This window comes from Micromys minutus, assembly GCF_963924665.1.
Source record: "Micromys minutus genome assembly, chromosome: 9".
In the NCBI taxonomy this organism is placed as follows: Eukaryota; Metazoa; Chordata; class Mammalia; order Rodentia; family Muridae; genus Micromys; species Micromys minutus.
In genome coordinates, this window is record NC_137978.1 from 25,942,714 (window position 1) to 25,962,853 (window position 20,140).

Genomic DNA, 20,140 nt, shown 5'->3' on the forward strand with positions numbered 1-20,140 from the left:
ATAAATATCAAGTTACAAAAGCAACGCGGGTGGGGAAAGCTTACTATAAAAAGGCAGAAGAGGATAGAGGTGTTCTTGTGTGGCCTTAATACAGTCGTCCTCTGTCACTCCTCCAGTCTCCACATGATCTGCGGGCCTGGGGCTAAGGGAGCATATAGGTCCAGGAACAAGATACTGAGGCATAGCCTGTCCTAGTTTTTTGTTTGCTTCAAAAATAAGATGCCCAGCCTGGTACTGCCAAGAGGCATGGCTTCAGGGCCAGCCACTCTGGATGTATGTTCTGACATCACAGGCTGTGTGACATCGATTTTCTGGTCTCTTCCTTCATAAAGTGAACAGGGTAGTGGGGTAAGCCCTGTATGGTTCTGTGCATACTGAGTTATCCTGAGCAGGTCCAAAGCCTGTGGTGCAACAGATGAGAACATCTGGAAGATACAGGTGTGGCCTTGCAGATTGATCCACCCCTGGAGGTATGCAGAACTGAGCTGCATTAATCAGGGAGCCCAAATTGGTGTCTCCAATGTGAGCAAGCTGTGAGTGGTCCCAGCAGCTTTCAGACACTTTTCTAGTCTAGTACTTGGTCTGGAAACATCTGACCTTGTTGGGGGAGGGGGTGACCCATCATTAATTTCCTGCAGGACAGATACACCCTGGAGGCCCGAGGACCGAACACTAGCCTTGCAGCAAGTGCTCTCAGGTTCTGTTACACTGGAGCAACTATGCCAAGCACAGGCCCCTGACCATGAAGAAGGTGCTTCCTCACACATACACTAGGAATGGGGACCCAGGGTGAGACACCCAGTTTTCCCAGGCAGAATCTCCCATACAAGAAAGCCAGGCAGGTTCTCTGCACCCGGCCACGCACCATCCCTGCCCGAAGCTGTCACTGATGAACCCAGGAGGCCTTTGCTGAAGGCCGGCTCCGGCAGCAGATGGCAGCAGCTACTGTGGCTTCTTCACTGGTCCTGTCTGCTCTGTCAGTGGCATGGATTCTCGCTACACACACGTTGTCCACGCTGTAGGCCCCCAGAGTGAGGGATGCCCCAGGGAGAACATTGCATCCAGTCAGGGTCCATCCTGCATCACAGGCCACGGTGACCTGCCAGAGTCCGGAGGAAGATGGTTTGTGTCTGAGACTTGTGGGCTGACCAGGCTCCACAGCCTCTCAGATGCAAGCAGGGTCGCATCAACAGTAACCAACGTGCTCTCCTTCCAGGGCAGAAATATAACTCGGCCACCTTCACATCCACAAAGTACCTCTGCAGCCTTCCAGCCTACTTAATGGTAGTTCAGAGGTTCAACAGAAACCCTGAACCTGTTCTTCCTCATCTACACGTATCTCTGGTTGCTGCACCTTCCCCTGCCTCCCACTCCAGCTTAGTCCCTTACCCCCTAGACCTGGAGCAGTCTAGGGGTCATCCTGCAGACCTTCCTGTTTCTCAGTTCGGCAACTGTGGGCCTGGTCACCCCCCAGGTCTGATGTTTGCAAACTTCTGAGTACCACCCTGCCCACTGGCCTGGCTGATCCTGTCACCAAGATAAACCATCACCCCTCTTGGCCTTAGCTGTTTCCTCTGCCAGAAACTTTGTTCCTGGTGGTGGCCCTGTGGCTTGTCATCCCATCTCAACGGTATCTATCTACCACTCTTCCCTGCTCCCCCAACAAAACCAAGGTACCCAGCCATCCCCAACTCCTTCACCTGCTCTGCAGGACCTGAGATGCCGTGCTCCTTGATTTTGCATTCCAGACCTGGGGCATGGCAGCAGGAAGCAGAGATGCTGGCTTCCTGGTGGCCAACGCACTGGCCAGGCTGACGTCTGGACCTCAGCACAGGCTGCCGCCAGACACTAAGATCTTCCACTTCCCAGTGGAAACTGCAGCCTAGAACAGAGAACATACAGCTGAAGCTGTAATTTTGTGGAGTTCCTGTCTTTCTGGTTCCAACTGATGCTACTTCTTTCAAGTCTAAAGCTTGGGAAAGACAGAAACAGCTCCACGTAGACATGATGCTGTCTTGAGTAACAGGATTCTCACTTCAGTTCTGCCTCTGACCATCTGGGGGAGCTGTGGGAGAGCCATCCAACCTCTTGGAAACTTACTTAAGAAAAGCATGGTTTCTCCAGCCAGAGATGGGGTTGAGGGGAAGTGACAGGGCTCTTAAGCCTGAGGTGCTCAGAACTGATTCCCTTCCCCATCTTACTACCAAAAGTTAAGGTGTGAGCCAGGTGTGTGTGGGACCTGGGACTCTAGTCTTGGAAGTAAGGAACACCACCAGCTATAAAACCATGGATAGTGGTCACTAGGCTATACTAAGCCCTAGGTTCCCTTTGTGGCATTGGGAGTGCAAGAGTACCCACAGGGATACTATGAAGAGGATGGAGACCACATGTGTGGTCCCAGCATATAACCTATTCGTGGCAAAGACTGCATATTAGGATGTCGAGGACTATAGTTCTCTCTGTCCTAGCTACAGGACCTCAGTAGAGCCACTCCACATGGAGAGTCAGATCCCTTAGCTCAACAGTTCTCAACCTGTGACCCCTTCGCAGAGGATAGATAGAATAACCTTTTCACAAGGTCACTTACGACCATCAAAAAACACAGATATTTACAACTATAGTTCATAATGGCAGTAAAATACCGTTATGAAGCAGCAACAAAAATAATTTTATGGTTGGAGGTCACCACAACAAGAGAAACTGCATTAAAGGGCCACAGCATCAGGAAGGTTGAGAGCCACTGGCTTAGCTGATATGTGTATCTCTGCAAGGCTGCAGATAGGGAAAGTCAAAGACTCTCGGGGCTCCAAACATGCTCTGGAGCTTAACTGTTGGCACTCAAACAGGCAAACAAGACCCCAGTACGGAACCGACAGGTCCAGGGACCTTGATGGTTCAGGCCGCAGCCTCCCACTGGGTTCATCTGTCCCCTGAAGATCCGCTCTGTGCCTGTGCTTTGCCAACCCCATGACCTCCCACCCCTTCAAGCCCTGCCCAGCACTTATCCTCTATCCACGAAGGACTGTTTGGCCTCCTCCCGACCTGGGAGCCACCATCCTGTCCCTCCAGGTGACCTCTGCTACTTTGCCTGGGAATGTTTGACAGTGGCTATTAATGCTCCCTAGCCCAGAGGCAAGGAGAGCTGATGTATGTTGTCCAGCACCAGACTGCATGCGTGTCATGCACCCTTACATTTCATGAGGAGGAAACCAAGCACAGGCTGATAAGGAATTTGGGCCCACTACTGAGTACAGAATTCAAACTGAGATTGCCCCTTGGTGACAGACCTCAAAGCCTTCCCTTGGATGGCACCAGGCACCCCCATCCTGTGTTCCACCTTACTCCACCAGCATCACCCTCTTTTACAGAAGGAAGCTAAGGAGAAAGAGGATCATACCACATGGACGAGATGGAGACCAGCTTAAAATGGGCCCTGGGTCTCAGGCTCAGGAGGACCACACTCTGGAGTCAATCAGGCCTCTTTCTCACAGCTTGGACTAGACTCGTACCTGTGAGAACATGGTCCTTCTGGTGGCAGTGGACATGGGTCTCCAGGCCAGCTCTGGCTGCAGGAGTGTTGCGGATGCTGCAGTTGGCACGGGGAAGAAGACAGCACCTAGCAACAGCGTAGACACCCTCACCCCCAAATGCATTGAGGGCCTTGCAGACCTGCTGGCCCCCTATGGCCTGAAATTGCAGGGGAAAAAAAAAAAAAAAAAAAAACAAGAACCAGTAAGAAAGAATACGGGGCTGGGACAGAAGTACACAGGTACCGAGTTGGGACCCTCGGAGCCCTCAGCATCATACTTATCCCCACCGCTCCAGAGACAATTCATTTGCCCAGGCCCAAGACAGACTGTTCTGTCTCCAGGCAGCTTCATCATAAATGAAGCTTCCAGCGGGACAGTTCTTTGGCACTAGCTAATCAGGACTTGGCTCTCCACAGCATCTGCATGCCCTTTGCCCCATGCTCTTTACTCCAGAGCCACAGACCAACACAGTGTAGCAGCTCTTAAAATGTTCTGCCACAAGGCTCCGACCATACACTCAGTAGGCACTGCCCATCCTGGATGTAGCTCTCTCTGACCCTGCCTTTAAGCCTGAAGATGGGGATCAGAAGAAGATTCAGGGATCAACCACTTGTAGCCGCTGAGGTCCGGGACTGGTTAGGGGTAGACAGACACACAATCAGGGCCTGGGCACCTCAATCCGATCACCCCGTCTCCTCCCGCTCCTGGAGAAGCTGGAACAGCTCAACAGTTCCTCTTCTGGGGCGCAGCGGGCTGTAGCTAAAGCTGCACGAGTGGGCCCCGAGTGTGCCGACCACACGGTCCTGCAGAGCAGCTGCCCACCTGCAACAAGGCCCAGAAAAGTAGGTTCTTGGGGTGGGGAAAGCACCCACCAGAGATGTTAGGGATCGCCTCAGTTGATGGCAGGAAAAGAGGCTTCAAGCTGGCTATTTTCCCAAGAAAATGTCATTAAGTCTTTTCAGAGTCTCTGCCCTCCAACTGTGGCTAAGAAAAGAAAACCCTCCTGTGGGGACCAGGGGAGGGACTGTGTACCCCGCCATCCTGCTCACCTGTCTCACGGGTGCTTGGGGGCAGTGTGGCCACCAGGTTGGGGGTCAGCACCTGCTGGTCCTCAGGGAACCAGGCCATGTTGATGACGTCTTTGATAGAGAAGTGGACCAACCTCTGCCGCAGCTCAGCCAGGGTAAGTGCTGGTTCCCGTGACAACATCATAGCCACAATGCCTGGAGTGCAGAATTATAGAAAGTGGTGGCCCTGCCCTTCTTCCCAAAACATAGGGCTCCTGCCAGGGCACACATGCAGGAACAAACGCACACGCACACACACACACACACACACACACAGACATACACACACACACACACCCTGTTCCTCTGAAAATGTAAGCACCTGCAATCCCTTGCTTGGTGAAAACCAGGTAAGAAAACATCTGATCCTGCCTATGGGCCCTGGCAACTGCAGACATTTGTTAGGTGAACCATCCACCAAACCCCACATCAAATGCCCCTCCTCCAGGAAGCCTTCCCTGACCTTCAGATTGTACAAGTGTGCCTCCATGGAGCTCCCTCTGGGAGAACTCCAACTGTTTTCTGTTCCATCATTTCCCTGGTAGACCTCGTGTTCTTCGGGACATTGTTGGGAGTCAGTCTGTGTATTCAAATGCTAAATACTGGCCCCCAAGATCTTGCCCCCAACAAGCAGGTCCTCACGCCAAGTGATACTGTGTAAACTTTGCTCCCCAGTTTAAAACTATCAGATGAATGGAAGCCACTACCGACGATTACTGGAGAGAATAGAAATAGGTGGAGTTTCCATTACCAGGCTAGGGTAGTTGTAGGTAGGGACCACGAGAAAGAAAGAGAAAGAGGGGTGGAGGAGGAAGATGGAGAGAACAGGAGGTGTCCATTAGACAGGATGGACCAGGAGCTTGTGCCCGAGTGAAATGCACCCCCCTCCCGGAGGGACTGTTGGAGCAGAAGTAGCCCAGGCGAGATTCAAACAGCATGTACTTGGGTACCACAGCCAGAAAGTAGTGACTAGTCTAGTGATTAGTAAAATAGCTTTAAGGGTAATTCTCAGTAGTTGTGTAAGAGCTGATTAAATAATCCATAGGATTGGGGGACTGTCCAGGTCATATTAATAAACAATAGAGTTTATTAAACTCCATTTACAGGACATTGTGATAATCTGATTCTTAAATTTCTCCCCAAAAGCCTATATGGTGCAATGTCTGAAGTAACCTACTTGAAGGAAGAAGAGTTTATTTTGACTCATGGTCTCAGAAGGGTCAGCCTATTGCAGGCTTGGTCACCAACATGAGGGAGGAGGTAGAGACGTTTGGAGGTATGTCCTAATACAACAAGGTCATTGGGGGGTACACTTCATAATACAACAAGGTCATTGGGGAGTACACTTCATAATACAACAAGGTCATTGGAAGGTACCCTTCCTAATACACCTAGATCATTGGGGGTGCCTTCCTAATACAACTAGGTCATTGGGGGTGCCTTCATAATACAACTAGGTCATTGGGGACACCTTTTTAACATAATTAGGTCATTGGGGAGTACCCTTCCTCTCTGCTTTCCAGGTACATGAGGGGAGCAACTTTGCTCTACCACACACCTCCCACCATGACAAGCCCTAAAATAAAGGTGCTAAGTGACCATGGGCTGAATCTTCTGAAACCATGAGTCAAAATAAACACTTCTTCCTTTGAGTAGGTTACCTCAGACGCTCACACTAGCAAAGCCACTCACCACAGGCACCATCTGGTCCCCCTCACATCGGCCCTCAGGCACAGGAGCTGACCCAGAGGGTCGGGGCACAGACCCTGTTGCCTGCCAAAGGGCTATGGTGGCAGGATGGTGGGGTGGTGACTCACCAGCCACGTGGGCAGCAGCCTGTGATGTCCCGCTCTGTGACATGAAGCATGTGCTGCAGTCGCTGGAAGCTCCGATGATGTCCTTCCCGGGGGCAAAGAGGTCCACACAGCGTCCGAAGTTTGTCCCCAAAGTGCCCAGGGTGACTGGCTGGTCCTGGGCATTAGTGGCACCAACTGTGATGACCTGGCACAGTAAGGAATTGGTTGGTAGAGAAAGACCAGAGCCACAACGGGACAGCCAGATCTTGCTTCTAGACTAGCCAACTCCAGTTCCCACTGTGGCCCACTGAAACGCCACACCCTGTGGGAAATGCAGCTCCTCCGGGAACTCTGCATCTCACCTTGCCCAGGGCTTCCCAACACTTTCCAGACCCCATTTCCTGACTCCCCGTGGAGCCCATGTTCTAGGGTAGAGACCGAGTAGGAAAGGGGCCTGCTGTCTGGCCGGCAGGGTACTGTATAAAGCCTACAGCAGGCAAGATGGCAGTGTTAAATTAAGCACCTTGCTGAGCTCTGGTGGTCAGGGAGGGGAGGCTGAGTTACATGAAGCCTTGAGCAGGAACAGGTGCCTCCCACTTCCGTACATTCAGCACTAATGGATCACTGCATAGCAATGCTCTGCAGGTGTCCTCCAGATGAGGATGAGCCCACTGGACTGTCAATTCCTCCCACAGACCCCTCCCAGGATGCATCTGCTACAGCCCCAGACATGGTGGATAATCATATGATGTCATCACGTGAGGGTGTGTGGCCAGCGGTCACCCCCAATCTCACTAAGATCAGTTATAGGGGGAGCTGGACAGTGGAGAAGGGGGCTAAGGGATTGGACAGGACAGTGGGTCTGATACATAAATGGCTCAGGGGTCTGTGGGTGAACAAGGGGATCAGAGGGGTTGGGGAGACCACTGAGAATGCTATTCTCCCTTCCGAGGGACTGTGCTGAGAGGGGGAAGGGGGAAAGGGTTGCATGGATCATAAGTATGTCTGCATGGGTCACAGCTTCCCACTGACACTGGAGCAGAGAAGACTTGAGTCCCATCAGGGTCCTAGTTTCGGGGCTCTAAGCACTTTCGGCTCAGGCTGCTCAGGCAGCAAGGGGGCCATCTTCCCTTTGTTCTAGCAGAACAGCTCAGCACCTACCTCCGGAGCAGAAGCTGGGGAGTAGAGACAGGCATCATCCCGGAAGTTCCCGGCTGCTGCAACCAGCACTACCCCGGTCCTTGCCAGATGCTGGCAGGCAGTGTTGAGGATCCGGCTATACCCACCCGCCAGGGGCAGCAGCACCACTAGTGGTCCTGAAGGCTGGATAAGCTGGCTCTTCCGAATAAACTCCAGGCCTGCAAAAAATCAAGCCCAGGTCACCTGCTAGAGAGGTATACTTTCCCCCTCCAGCTCCTTCCCTCAAAGACACGGTGCAATGGGTTATTTTGTGGTGCTTTGGTGCTCCAGTGCTTAGCCAAACCTAGCTGAATGCTGCCCTGAAAGTATTTTATGTATGGCTGACATTTAAATCCCTTACTCGCTTTCTTCGAGTCAAGTGGATGAGTTCCAAAGCACTGATGGTCATCATACAATCTATTGAAAGCCTTGAAAGAAAACACTGGGTTCCTGGAGGAAGGAATAATTCTAAGTTTAGACTCAAAACTGAAGGAGCTGCGTGTTTCCCGGAACTAGATGGTAAGATGTTATTTCTGAAAACATCACACACGTTGGTTGCAGGGTGTGATGGTTATTTTTGATTGTCAACTTCTAATCCAGATCTACGAGATAGGAAGACACCTTTAATCCAGACCTTTTGAGTTGTGGAAAACCCACTTCTAATCCGGGCCATGCCTTCTCCTGGGAAGCCTAAGGACATGGCAGGAGGAAGCTTTTGCTCTTGGCCTGCCTGCTCTCACCTTGCTAGCAAGTCTATCGGTTCATTGGCTTTAGAACCTGCTTCTTTGGGATACAGTGAAGATGGGGTGAGACATCCAGGCTCACACACTGAGAAACTACTGGATTCTTGGACTTTCCATTCATGGCCAGCCATTGTTGGATTAGCTGGACCTGTAAGTAAGTCATTCTAATAAATCATATAAGCATGTGCCCGTTCTCAAACATGCACACACACACACACACACACACACACACACACACACACACATATACATGGAGAAGTGGGGGGGGGGCTCATTCTATAAGTTAAGTTACTCTAAATAGCCCTAATTGGAAGCTTCTCTCTGCTGCTTGCTCTCACAGCTGAAGGATGCTATGCAGGCTGGTGGGAGATAAAAGTCAACAAGCTTACCCAGCCGTAAACCTTTGAGTTCAATTCAAACCTGGCCAGTGGCATATGCTAGCCAAAAACCCATGGCTGGGAAGGCCTCAGGCCCTAGGGGCAAATATACCACTATTGGTCTTGCTAGTCCTATTATTAAACTGCCTTCTAAGTGTCTATGCTTAGATTTGTGCTGCTCTCAACCTTGGTCTTTATAAAGTGAAAAGCAGCTGATGCAGAGACTCATAACTGGGTTGGTTGCGATCACAAATGTCACCCGCACTCCTGTGTCCACTTCACTGCCCCGTGCATCCTCCTGGTGTGAGAAGCCTCACCTCAAAGTTGTGAGGATTAGTGACCATGAGTGCTCAGCCATACGGGACATCCTTATCACCCCTGTCTCCTACGGAGCTCAAGGTCCACCACAGGAGAAAGGTAAGAAAGGAGATAAGGACCAGGGTTGAGCAGGGGTGCTGTGAGACATTATCTTCTGAATGTGACAAGGCCACTGTACTCATGACAGTAGCCTGCCACCTCACCAGGTGGGTAGCACTCTATCATGGATGACAGAGGGTCTCGAGAAACCCCACCCTAAGGAGCTACTAGCAGTTAACTGCTCCCCAGGGCAAGGGGTGTCTTTTTTTTTCTCAGCTGTGCACTATTAAGTTGCTCATACCCCAGTAAATAACGCTCTTGCTAGCAGCTGTAATGAACCTCAGTGGATCACAAAACAAGCTGTCAGACGAAAGACAGGAAAATAGATGGCTTATTGGAAAGAAGAGGGGGTTCAGCAGAGAGAAGAGAAGAGAAGGTAATATGGGGTCTGCATAAGGACTTCCAGGGAAGGATTGGTCTCTTTCTACACAGTGGCCTGCGGTGACGGCAAGCTGGACTGAATTTGGTCAATAAGAGGGGTGGGAAAGACACAAGAGGTCCCTCACGAGACAGAAGCTATTGCTTTAAATGTGTGTTAGTGACTGACTGTGCTCAAGTCCCAAGCATGTGGCTGGAAAAATGGCTCAGTGGTCAAGAGCACTCTATGCTCTTGAAGAGGACCTGGGTTCAGTTCCCAGTACCAGATACATATCCAGGCAAAACATTTATGATAATAAAATAAAATAAATCCAAAACAAACAAACAAAACTGAAGCCCCACTGATAAGGTACGCTGGTTCCCAAATCCTTCGTGGGTCAGCTCAAGGCCAGCATTTTACTGGTTGGTGACAGTCAAGCCATTAGCAGCTCCATCCCCAGAGGCTGGCAGGCTCCCGCTGTGGGCCCTGGCCAAGTCACCTTCTCTGGCTGGGCTTACTGTTTAGCCACCATCTCATGCCAGCCTCAGGGTCACATGCCAAGTCCCACAACTTGTGCCCAGCACACTACTTCCTCTCACTGCCTACGTACTGAAGTTCTAGCCCTCCGGGTACCCGCTGGAGCGGACCGATGGAGTAACCTGCAAACACCTGGAAAGGTCAGTTGCAGTCCCCCCATCAATGACAGTAAACACACAGAAAAACTGTGTGTGGGAAAACTGTCTTTCACAACCTCAGGGCTTTGAAAAATCTGATGTAGGTGACGCATGACAACACTGTAAGGGAACAGTGCAGAGCTGTGGGAGAGCACTCACCCACTGGACTGAGCCCCACCCCCTCCCAAGCCTCAGTTTCCCACCTGCACTCTTGATCTCTGGGACCCTGCTGACTATCACTGTTGACTATGTAACAGACTGCCTGACTGTGAGACCTTGCTTCCTGCTAAGCTTTGGCTCCCTTCACACCGCAGGTAGAACTCACCTATGAGGGTGCCGCTGACTGTGCCCTTTCCTTGACAGTTGAGCACACGCAGACTGTGCAGGCTGGTGCCCTTGGCCACACCAGCATCCCGGCCGCTGACCACACCTGCTAGGTGGGTGCCATGGCTGTCACACTTGCTTGCCTGATCAATCAACACAGGGGTCATGTGAGAGGGTCTGGACAGACTGACAAAGCATCCCACAGATGGCAGTACTGACACAGTGCTCCACAGGTGGCACCTCTGCCCACCTTCACCTACCTCTGAGTAGTACAAACTCACCTGTCTGTGGAAGCGTGTCCCATCCTCCTCAGGAACACTGTTGAAGTCAGTGATGGTGACTCTGCCCTCAATCTCCCGATGGCCACTCTGGATGCTGGTATCTAAGAGATACACCTCCACCTGGCTACTTCCATCTTCCAATGGCAGCCGTTGAGGGCCGGGGAAGAACAGTTCCAGGGTTAACACTCCTGCTCATGTACTGAGCTGTCTGCCACCACACCTGTCAGACAGCTCATGAGAAATCCCCATATGCTTCCTGCAAGCTGCGTGCTATTGAATCTTACAGCAAGAAGTGAGCTGGGAGCTGCCTGTGGCCTATAGCTGGCAAATGACAGAGCCAGGAGGTAAACTGAGGTATCCAGTCCCATACAAAATAACAATGGGAACATTCAGAACACAATATTATGGTATAAGATAAACCAGTCTTCCAAACATATGCTCTCCCAGCTCACTAAGGACTGAGAAGACAGAAAGAAACCAGTAGGATAGCCTGGTGTCCTGACTGCCCAACACATTCCCAGGAAGGAAACAGGCTCCGAGTCCACAGATTCACCAGCAAGGGCCGGGTAAACCCATGGGTTATTTCTTCCCCCACTGAGTCTGGGTGGGACTCAGTGCAGGAAACTCAGCATGAGCCTGACGCCTGCGCCTTCAAGGAACAGGCCCAGGGTAAGCACTACATGAGACGCTTGGGGACAGGGGTGCCATGCGGGCCTGGTGGAGGGGACCTGCAGAGGGTAGCACATGTCTGTTCCTACGGAAGAAGAGCTAGGAGAATAGGGGAAAGGAAAGAGGAGCCCAAGGCGGCAGCCACACTCAAAACTTCTCAGCCTGGGGAACTAGAGAGATGGTTCAATGGTTAAGAGCATTTGTTGTTTGTGAAGATGAATTGGGTTCAGTTCCTAGAACCCACATGGTAGCCAACAACTATCTACAGCCCCAGGTCCAGAAGAACAAATGCCCTCTTCAAAGGCTCTGCAGGCACTGCCTGCACATGGTAGATATGCATACATGTAGACAAAACACACACATGTATGAAAAAAAAAGAGAGAATCTTTAAAGAATTCTCATCCTGTGGTGGGGCATAGAGTTAAGTCTTTGAGTACCTCCCTAGCCGACCTGAGGACAAGCTCAGTCCCTATCAGGTATGGTAGAGGTACAGGGTAAGGTGTCTAAAAGGAAGAGGAACCTTGGATTGCCCCTCCCAGCCTGTGGCCTGGCACAGAGAGTTCTGTGGCCACCCTCAGGGGGTACCCTGACTGGCTGCATAACTAACCCAGCAGCCTGAGAAGCTCAGATACTCGCAACTGCCAGGCTTCATCTGTCTCACCAAATCCATCTGTTTAAGCAATAGATTGACCTTCCTTACATATCCGAAAGGGACAGACACTTCAGACACCACAGGACACCTGATCCTTCCCCAAAGCAGGTACCCCTCAGCCTTTCTCAACTCCTACCAGATCCAGACCACCTTCCCAAGTCTCTCTTTCTCCATCTCTGAAGGCAAGACACACTAGGCAGACCATTAACAGATGTTGACAGATGCAGGGAGCCTCCAGCAGGCTGGTGGTACTCGTGGGAGGGGCAAGGTGAGCAGAGAGACTAAACATCCAAATGGGAGCATTAAAGTGAGCTGTGTCTGTCCTGCTGAGGGCTCTGTCCCTGTCTACAAGGCTGCGTAACCCACAAATGGTGGGTCAGTCAGTGAGAAACTGACTTCCCAGAGAGGTGAAGCAAGAGAGGCCTATCCAGATTGGAGATGTGGTGGGTTGAACAGGAATGACCCCCATACACTCATGTGTTTGAATGCTTGACCTGTAGACAGAGGCGCTACTAGGAGGTGTGGCCTTGTTGTAGTGGGTGTGGCCTTCTTGGAGGAAGTGTGTCACTGTAGAAGCAGACTTTGAGGTTTTAAATGTTCGAGCTGTGTCCAACGTGACAGTCTCTTTCTGCTGCCTCTGAATCAAGAGGTAGAGCCCTCAGCTCCTTCTACATGCTGCCATGCTTCCCACCATGACTATAACGGACTGAACCTCTGAAACTGTAAGCCAGACCCAATTCAATGTTTTCCTGTTTAAGAGTTACCTTGGTCTGTTTCGGTAAATATTAAATGATGTTCAACCTTTTATCTTGCACTTTTCCGGCTCCCGCACCGGGCCATCTGGCACTGCTGGGATCTCTAACTTGGGGGCCTTATGCTGCCTCTATGTACTCTGACCCGGTGCACCCTACTACCCCTGTTGCTTCTGTTCTGGGTGGGTATGACCGCCCCAGCATGTTGTTCTCACTCACTTCCCCTTAGCAGGTTGTTGCCAAGCCTTAGACACACACATCCCAAGTCTGTGGTGGGCTTTGTGTGTTCGGCCACTACACCCTTTGAACTCAATTAAGTCGTCACATCAAAGAACACACCAAACTACTCTGATCCAATAGGTATCCAGAGTACTACTAACCTTTATGAGTCAAATTATACTGCACAATTTTATCCCTTATAAAACATTCATTTATAAAACATTATTTATGAAGAGAAGCACCGAGAGAAACATAAACATCTGCCTCCATCTTCAATCTTCCTGGAATCTCTCCTCCTCTTCCGTTTTCCTAGACTCTTCCCCGCCTACTTCTCCACTGTCCAATAATGTTTCACCTTAACATCAGCCCACAATGATCATGGTGTCTCTTCACAGCAATAGAAAGAACGCTGACTAAGACAGGAGATGAGAAGCTGGGCGGAGGGGGTGGGGAGGGTCATTTAAAGGAAAACTCTTGCATTTCTTCATGGAGCAATGCAGAGAGGACAGAGAGGTCAGTGCAGACTCCAGAACCCTGGGTAGGGAGGGAAGGGGCCAGCCAGAGCACAGTAAATGGAGGCTGGGGGCTTCCTGGGGACCTTACCAGGGGAGCTGCCTTCCTCTGTCTGCTGCCATGCTGGGCTAATGCGCTCCAGGTTCCATGGGATGCTCTGGGCAAAGACAAATGAGTCTTCCTCGATGTACTCCACATGGGGCAACTTCAGGGCCTACAGAACCAGAGAGCCAGGAACGTAGCTTCAAAAACCTCTCAGCTAACAGCAGCTCACAGCAGCCCCACATGAGCCAACTGTCCACCCCCCCCCCTCAGCTGTCACAGAGTCTCCCTCCTGGGCCCCAGAAGACAGACCAGGAGCCAGTGTCCTCATCTCTCTCTGGTTGGGGAGCAAGGCGCCCCATAGCACCTGTGGCTGAATCTGGTTGGAGGATTTTCTCCTCCTCTCTCTGGATTCTGAGCTCCACATCCCACCTGGGAGTCAGGCTATGCTTAGCTTCAGGGAGGTGGTTAGGAATCTTAATACCGTCGCTCTCAGGTCAGGGAACCAGTGCTGGTGGCCATGGTGTGGCTGCCCCCATCTCTAGCCTGCATCCCATCTCCACTGACCCTGCAGACCACAGCAACCAGACTCCCAGGCCTCCAGTATCTGTATCAGTCTGAAAGAGGGATCTGCTCCTTAACCAGGCTCACAGCAGCTGCATCCTTAGACACCATGCCCTTCCTCCAAGCTTCAGCTTCCTCTCTTCACCCCCCTTCCTGACTCCTGAAGGCCTAAGCATCTCTAGGTGCTTCAGTATCCCCAGAGCTCCTTAACCTATCCTCCACCAGTTTCTTTACTCAACAGTCAGGTGGTGATGTTGGCACCTGTCTGTAATATTCCAGAAGCAGGGGTGTGGACATCATGAGTTAGAGGCCAGCTTGGGCTACAGAACAAGACACTGTCTCAACCTATTCCTGTTTAAAAAAGCATTACACACCCTCTGCTAGTCCTCAAATGACGGTTCCCATCAACACATCTGGCTTACAGATAATTGTGGGAGAGAAAGGCATCTGCTCTAACCTAAACAAACTAGTGAGACACTGAACTGAGATCAACGCATCTTTTGAGGCTCCAAGGCTCAAGTTCCTAGAGCAAATTCTAGGGCCTCCTGTACAGAGCTTGTTGCCCTGACCAGCAGGCACCTGTCAGACACCTGGCACTTCAGTGTCACATTCATTCCCCACTGTGCTGAGCACACGGCACCAGATAACTGCTCTGGCATGGACCATGTAGTCTCTACCTTTGCGGTAAGCTCAATGGAAAGGTTCAAGCCTGTGCCACAAATGATGGATGTGCACAGCGGGTGGATGAAAGGCCCTGACTTGATGTCCTCCTGCTCCGTGGCACCATCCACGACTCAGTCATTTAGTAATAAGACATTAAGTCAGTTTAAACCCTGGGGCAGCAGTGATCTGAGGCCAGAAGTCCAGGGGCATACACAGTGCACACTGAAGGTCTGGGCAAGGCCCGGAGCCCTGGGACCTAAGTGTGCCCAGTGGGCTGAGAGCACCCTGTGGAAAAGAGAACTAGCAGATAGGCAAGAACCTGGAGTGCTAAGATGAGGAGAACAGGGAGGGTGGGTGATTACCCTTTCACTCCTTCAGCAACGAAAGGTAACATCCAGAGGAGTGATGGAGAAGCTGCTCAGGGAACCAAGAGTCGCAGGAGCTTACTAGTCCTGCCTCTCAGCAGTGGGCACACTAAGGTCAGTCGAGCCTTGGAAATGGAAGCCCATCCTTCCTGGGAAGTCCCATGCCCAACAAGGTAGCTCACCAGGCCCAACAGGTCACTGCTCATCTTCACCAAGAAGCCAGGGAAGAGGTCATAAAAGGTATGCAGAACCTTGATGACATAGCCCCGGCGGGCAGCCCGGGTCTGCAGGCGATGGGCAGCTTGTTCAACCTGCAGCCGCTGGGTCTCCTCCATCAGCACCACCACGTAGGTTCCTGGCAGCCTCCAGGCTTCCTGATCCCCAGCAAGGAAGAGAAGCAAAGAACTTGAGAACCCCAGTGGATCCGGCATGACCTCAACCCAGTGTAAATCTTGTAAGATTTCCCCACATTGTCTTATTGTATGCACAATGTTCCTATAGAACTTCATCTCCCCGGGAGGAACGTCTCTGCTGCCTAAGGAATGCTGCAGAAAGGATCAGGATCCTTCTCCCTCCCCTCCTCTTCCTCCTCTCCTCCTCCTCCTTAGCAATGTAGCTTTAATGCATTCTGCCATGAGACCTTCTGTCTCCTGAGTACATCTGGTGAGAGTGATCATAAATAAATGTGTATATCTTTCGCTGTTTCTCTGCCCATATTCTGAACTATCCAAATAAACCCTCCACAGAACACCAATAAAAGGCTCATATGCAGCACAGAGGCCCTGGTTTTGTTGAATCTCGAGTTGCCCCAATCACTGGTGGATTGAAACGTGTGGTACACGGACAGGTCCTGACGGAAAGAGAGGGAATCTAATGAGAGGTGTGTGGTTCTGGTAAACACACAGGAGGCCACTCCAGGACATCAGGAGAGTCATGGGTGCAAAGCAAAAGCAAAGGAAAAGACCAAGTGTGCCTACTGTGCTCAAGGTGGAAAGCATGGTGGAAGGGCTGTCAAAACATATGGACACACTGCTGCTGGCTGCCACCATAGGGCACATCACTCATATAAAGTGATGGGAAGGTGTTCTGTGTTATTTTAAACAAGTCCGTAGGCAGAGGAGCCTATTAAATGTCCAGCCCCCTTTAATCTGATCACTAGTCATTCCCCTTTGCAAACCACTCCTATCCTACTGACACTAAGGATAGCAGCAGACAGCCCCTTCAGACAGAGACAGAAGTAGACAAGCCTTGCCTTGAAGCCTTCAGCTCCCCTCACCCCACTCCCAGTCTTCTGATTCTTCCAGTGATTCATTAGATAAAACATTCTCTACTAGCCCTTTCTCTGCACCCCTACAGGTTGATGAATTTGCATTAGCCTGGGAGATTCTGTTAGCTCTAAGAGAAGGATCCTGAGGTATGCCTAACCTTGCCTCTTGCATTTCCAACCCCTTCAACCCTTGGGTCCATCACCATCATCAGGAGTCGATTCTTGAGTGAGGAATACATGCAAAGTTTGAACTATCCCTTCCCTGTAAGATACTTGGGGGTTTTAAACATGCCATGCCCTCTTCTGAAGCAATCTCTCCATATAGCTTTGGGATTGTTGAAAGGGACTACTGAAGCAAACCGCCTAATACCCCATGAGTGGGACACACTGGCCAGGGCTTGTTTAAAACCTGCTAAATCCCTTCAATTTAGGACTTATAGAGAGACAGACTTTTAATCAAACAGCACAAAATCAAAATTCCAACCTTTCCAGTGGTGATGAGCACTGAACAGCTTAAGGGGTTTGGACAGAAGATAGGGTTTGAGAGGCAAATGTGTTATGACCATCAGACAGTAAATCAAACGACTCTCCTGTGTTAAAGCCGAAAAAGATTTCTGTGCCTGAAAAGGCAATTACATAATGGCCTTTAATGCCTACACTTCACTTCTAAAGGGGTTGAAGAAGCATCTTGCCCGGAACATCCCATCAGTGAATGGAAGTATTCCTCCCAGGGGACTAAACAGTATTCTATGGAAAGAGAGTTCACACAACAGGATGGTGTGGGAAAGTCAATTACGCCCATGTCATACCCAGTCTTGCCTACAGATTAGGAGTGAATCCAGAGAGATGGAGTAGACAAACTGCAAATAGAGGTGACCAAACAGTGACTAAGCCACATGTCCCCTTGCTATGCAGCTATCTGTGCTACTGGGGTGTACACAATTTCAAACTTGGTGGTCAGCAGGAAGGGAAGGCATATCACACCCCTCTCTCTACAGAATCCACGGCCTGGTCACTCAGCTGACTCTACCCAAAGGTAGTCCTAGTCCCTGACCCATCCAAGGTAATTCACTCCCTTCCTATCCCAACACCTCTGACTCCCTCCAGAAGCAGCCCAGAGGAGAACACCGGAAGGCTTCCGGCTTTAATCCCATCTCCAGTATTCACTGGAGTTTTGGCCCTGAGCAAGTGACATCTTCGAGGTACTAGCTCATGTGTTGCAGAGCTCATAACATTCCCGGGACACACCTGCAAAGATACTCAAAAGAGATGAGTGTGGACAGCCCCGCCCCTGTGGAGAGAGTTGAATGGAGGCAGGCGAGATGATTCGCAAGACCACACCTCCATACAGACAGGGAAGAACCAAGGGAGAGGGAATGGGAGCAGAGGTGCCTGCGCCTGCGCAGAAACCTTCCACAGATCCCTAGTATCCAATGGCTGAAGATCAACGTCGATGCTCTTCCTTAGCCTTGACTTTAATCCACTCTGCAGCTTCACCCCCTACAGCACCGCACATGCCCCTTTGACTGCCGCCAGAGCAGCTCAGTGCATAACCCTGTGTTATGCCAAGCCCTTGGAGTCAACTGGATTTGAGGATTCAAACTTCACTTGCATTCTAGAGAGGAAGCTGAGCGGCCAATGCAGCAAATGTCTAAATATCCATGCTCACCCCGATGGAAGAAATGACGATCCCTGCTACTCTTGAGTCAGATCAGACCTAAGCTTTACCACAAGTACACCCCAAAGGACCTTTGGGGTTCAGAATAGCTCACGTTCCCGAAGACAGTAAAGGCTGCAGACACACGAACCTTCCTCTGCCTCCCACAACTCTGCACCTTCACCCGTGACACGCCCTCTCTAGAAGATTCTCATGCCACCTTCATTTGCTGAGTTCCTAGCGATGCTTCAAAGCTCAGTCTAGAGTGCCCTCTGCCAAATGAAAAGTTACAGAACCGGGAAGATGCTCTGCAACGGAGTGAGTTTTCCAGGAAGCCAGAGGCGCACCTCCTCTCTCTGGGTCCCAGTATCTCGTGGCTAGAATTAAAAGACTGGACTAAAATTCCTTGTCAAAATTGTTTTCATTCTAAATTTTGTTCCCATTAAACACTCATTGAATGAATGAACGAATGAATGAATGAGTGAACGAGCAATTTTTAGGATACCCCTGAGCCCCTCAGATACACACTCACTTCTGCCCACTCATCTCTCAAAACAGGGTCCTTAGTATTCCCTGTGCCAGTCGCTTTGGGGGCGATGGTGGTTAGAATTGTCTCGTTTGTGGCAGGGTCTTGCTATGTAGCCCAGGCTGGTCTTGAATTCACAATCCTGCTTCAGTCTCCTGAGAGCCACAATTATAGACAGGCCTGGCTCTAAAATGCTCTTTATTACCCTGACTGTGACTCCACAACCCTTTTGGTACATTGGGAGGTGTGATTAGTTGAGAACATGACACCGGCTGGCCCACCAGCAGCACACTGGCTGGGGCTAGATCGATTCCGGAAGCCCATTCCCCCTTCAGCCTCATTAGCAGTAGCCAGGTGGTCACACTGCAGTGGGCTATAATCCCAAAGTGATCTCTTCCCTGGTTACATCCGGAGATCACCCACGTGGACCCGAAGGACCGTTACTTCCCTTTTAACAAAGCTCAAGACAAAGTAACTGGCCACCCAGGGCCAGGTGAGTGACTTCAGCCTCCAGCCAGCCCCAAGACCATTTCCAAGTCGGGCAAAGAACCTCAAAGGAACCCTGGGAAGATTAATTTGGAGGGGACTGCTCCACTTCCTGTGACCCAGAGCCAGAAGAAGTTGACCCCTCCCACCCACGCACTCGCCTACCAGTGCAGCCCTGACACCCCTCCCCTAGATCGAGGCCTACAGAACCCCAAAAGGCACCCAGGATGGCTGTTGGCACCCAGTTTAGAAAGATGTGGCATTAGAATTCTCAGCCTCCGGATGTCACCTTACTTCGGAGGACACCCTTTCTACAGGATCACACCAGTAGCCCACGCCCCACCTCACACCTTTGGAAGCAAGCCCCATAGTGCCTTTAGCGCGTGGCCTCCCCTATCACTCTCTGCAGCTGCACTCTAGGTCTTGCCCTTCCTCCCCCGCACCCCAGGGCTGCACTTAGAGACACCCAGACGGCCGGATGTGCAGAGAAGACCCTCGGGGAGCATCACCCCAAACCCAAAGCAACACTGTTGTCTGGCATCCATACCTTGGAGCAACGGCGGAAGGTGGCGGTGGCCACATATGCGGCCTCTTCACCCAGGCTATCCTCCTGGGACGGGAAGGCGAGCATCAGTTCTTCGTAGTCTCCGTCCTCGTCCTCGTCCTGGGCGCCGGCGCCCGTGGGGCACAGTAGCAGCAACAGCAACAGCAGCGGCGGCGGAGACAGCGGCCACCTCAGCCACGCAGAGCAGCGGGTGCCCATCGGGGCGAGGAGAGGTGCACGCGGGCCTCGGGAAGCACGTGGACGCGTGGGACTCGGGGCACCCGGCTCCGGGACTGCGGGCTGTGATGACCCTGGGGAGCCAAGCACTCGTTCAGTCCTCCGGTCTCAGACAGAGAGAGAACGGGAGCCCACCCGCAGCCCGTGCGTCCACATGAAAGTGGAAGCCTTCTAGGGTGTGGGTGCTGGACTCCTGGGGGCCGGAAGATCACGCCACCCCGATCCCCATCGGAAGATC

General features: G+C 51.4%; 1 protein-coding gene across 1 annotated transcript; it reads right to left on the reverse strand.

Moving 5' to 3' along the window:
- Positions 1–883: 883 nt before the first annotated feature.
- Positions 884–19,884, reverse strand: PCSK9 (proprotein convertase subtilisin/kexin type 9; the record flags this gene model as incomplete). The annotated part of the gene is made up of 12 exons (XM_080922139.1): positions 884–1,099; positions 1,701–1,882; positions 3,510–3,687; positions 4,204–4,352; positions 4,580–4,753; positions 6,415–6,598; positions 7,555–7,751; positions 10,467–10,608; positions 10,747–10,880; positions 13,642–13,765; positions 15,368–15,559; positions 19,669–19,884. 12 exons carry the CDS (start codon positions 19,882–19,884, stop codon positions 884–886), a joined length of 2,088 nt encoding a protein of 695 aa, XP_080778265.1.
- Positions 19,885–20,140: the final 256 nt, after the last annotated feature.